Source organism: Hipposideros armiger, unplaced genomic scaffold (assembly GCF_001890085.2).
Source record: "Hipposideros armiger isolate ML-2016 unplaced genomic scaffold, ASM189008v1 scaffold_1224, whole genome shotgun sequence".
Classification (NCBI taxonomy): domain Eukaryota; kingdom Metazoa; phylum Chordata; class Mammalia; order Chiroptera; family Hipposideridae; genus Hipposideros; species Hipposideros armiger.
The window spans coordinates 123,955-126,594 of record NW_017732574.1 but is presented as its reverse complement, the minus strand read 5'-3'; the positions used below and the strand labels follow the sequence as shown (position 1 = coordinate 126,594).

Here is a 2,640-nt window from a genome sequence, read left to right as displayed (position 1 = left end):
ATGGAGGGAACCCATCTTTAAGCAATTCATGGTCATTTGATTTGCAACTTGTGTAGGAAGATTATATTAACCATTACTAAAAGTGACTTTGAAAACTATTTAAGCTTTTTTGAAAATTTAAATGTTAAGATTTTGAGAAATGTTAAATGATCTTTATATTCGTCAGATTTAGTCACTTAAAGATTATAAAGGGAAAAGGACAGGGGTCACATCTCTTCTTTTTAAATTTTTATTTATATCCCTAAGATTTAGTAGATGCCCAGCAAATGCTTGTCAGTGATAATAGTAACATGGAAAACAGAGAATAGAAAATCTAATGTATATTTAGAAAAGGCAATTTTTAAAGATAAAAATGAGTTGAGGAAATGGAAAACTTAACCTAGTGATTTATGTATTTTTGGATGTTTGAAGAACTCAGTGGATTCTTTATATTTGATTTCCAAAGTTGCAGTTAAAGTTCTTGACTAGCCTTTGATTTTGAGATCGTTGGGATCAGAAAAGTGAAGGAAAACAAGATTTAGTTGAATTTAGTTATGCTGTGTTGTAAGAGAAAAACAGACTGTTTATTTTTTCTGCTGAATATGGGGCAATATTGCTTATTTGAAGAGTAGTAGCAGCTATGGAGTTAAAATGGCATTAGAAGGGGAAGAAAAAGAAATTAAAAAGAAGAATGAAAAATATGGGTTACTGAAAAGTACTGAAGATAAGGAATAAAAGTAGGATTCTCCCCCATTTGACAATCGGATACTTTTTAGCTGCTGGGAATAGTTATTAAACAATTCAGGTCTCCTGCATTTTCTGGAGAGTTATCCTTGGTTGAATAAGAGTTTACTGCCTCACCTGCAGCTTGGTCAGTGATTGACTCATAGGGGTAAGTGAAAAAAATGCCAGCCTTCTTGCCTCGGTAATTTCAGGACCAAGTTTATGGTGCAATTTATACTCTAATGTTCCCTGTAATTTAGCTGATCCTTGCTTAGTTTCTTCCCCTGCTATTTTCTGATTCCATTATTCCCTTTCTCCTGAGAGCACTCCCTCCATAAATCATGTGCAGACAAATTCTTGTCTCAGGCTCTGCTTCTGGGGAACCAGTATGACTCAAGCCCTTCCTGCATTAGTAATTCACAAAGGGTAGGACTCATGACAAAAGCTTGGATTCAGCTGGGGTTGGCTGAATGTCTGGAAGGCAGCCACAGTCATCCTCTTCCCCTTTCCCTCTTGCTTTTCCCATTCTCCCTATCTTTATTAGTCATTGTCATAGATATTCTTTTAAAGGCTTAACAAAATGCATACCAGCATAAATGTATTTTCTCTAGTCTTTCTATTATGTGTCTAAATATTTAGAACTGATTAGATGTATTAAAAAAATTAATAAGCATTGGTTCTACCTGGGGTTGATCCATTTAATTTTGAAGGAAGTGAACATTAAACTCTGACATTGTGAAATTCATATTGTTTATGATAATGAAATAAGTGCCTGTTTATTTACTTCTTATATTATTTATATCTTTGGATAACTTTTTTTAGTCTGCTATTTAAAATTCATCTCACATAGTGTTGAACCATGCTGATTTATATGGTTTTTTGATTTATAATGATTGGAACATGCTAATGTTTCTTTGAAAATTAGCCCGAAGTTATTGAGTATGTAATATACGCAGGGTATATTGATCCATTCATTCCAGTCTGTGTCAACTTTTAGGATTAGTGAAGATCCCAATTTGATATGATGACTTTGAAAGATAATAATAATAGGTGCCATTCACTGAGTGTCTACTAAATGTCAGGCACTGTGCTGGTCAATTCACATATATTGTCGTTCTCTCTATATTTTTTGTAATATCAGTGGGAAATTACAATATTATCTTCCCACTTTTATAAGTAAAAAAAAAAAAAAATCCTGAGTTTACCTTAAAGAGTTTAAGCAATTTATCCAAAGTCACACAGTTATGATAATAGTAAGAATCACTAACAGTTATGGAACATTTATTGTGCTCTAGGCCCTATTCTAAGTATGTATATGAGTTAACTCACTTGATCCTTACAACCCTAGGAGCTACTGTTATCCCTATTTTACAACTAATAAAACTGGGGTGAGTAAGTTGCTTAGGGTCACTCAGAGAATAAGTGGTGCAGGTAGGATTTGAACCCAACCAAACTTCAGAGCCTGTACTCAGCCACTATCTGTACTAAATAAGAATTTAGTACACAATTAAAACCAGTTAAAAATGTATATGGTGATTAATATTTTTTTTTCAGCTTGATTTGGTTGCTCTTTTGTCCTCAGTTTTAGGGACTTTACTTGTAATTAGTCCTCTTAGGGAAGAAAGTACAAATTTCTATATAAACTGTGATTGTAAAGTACAAACTTGACCTTCTTATCACTTTTATCTCTTTAGGTACTCCAGTTCAGAATGATCTGCAAGAATTTTTTGCATTAATTGATTTTGTAAATCCAGGAATATTAGGCTCTTCGTCATCTTATAGGAAAATATATGAAGAACCCATCATCATATCGAGACAACCTTCTGCTTCAGAGGTATAATTTACTTTAAAAAATTTAGGTAAAAAAAGAGCAGTATGAAAAAAGTAAAAAGAGCAGTATGTCAGAAAATTTTGTTTAACTTGGTTATTATTTTAATC

The 2,640-nt window shown here is 32.8% G+C and overlaps 1 protein-coding gene across 1 annotated transcript in view; it reads left to right on the top strand.

The window, feature by feature from the left end:
• Positions 1-2,640, top strand: part of LOC109376851 (DNA repair and recombination protein RAD54B-like) — a 63,501-nt gene that overhangs the window by 10,931 nt on the left and 49,930 nt on the right. The window contains exon 5 of the mRNA XM_019632989.1: positions 2,397-2,536. Coding sequence (XP_019488534.1) covers positions 2,397-2,536 — 140 coding nt within the window. The remainder of the gene's footprint in view (positions 1-2,396; positions 2,537-2,640) is intronic.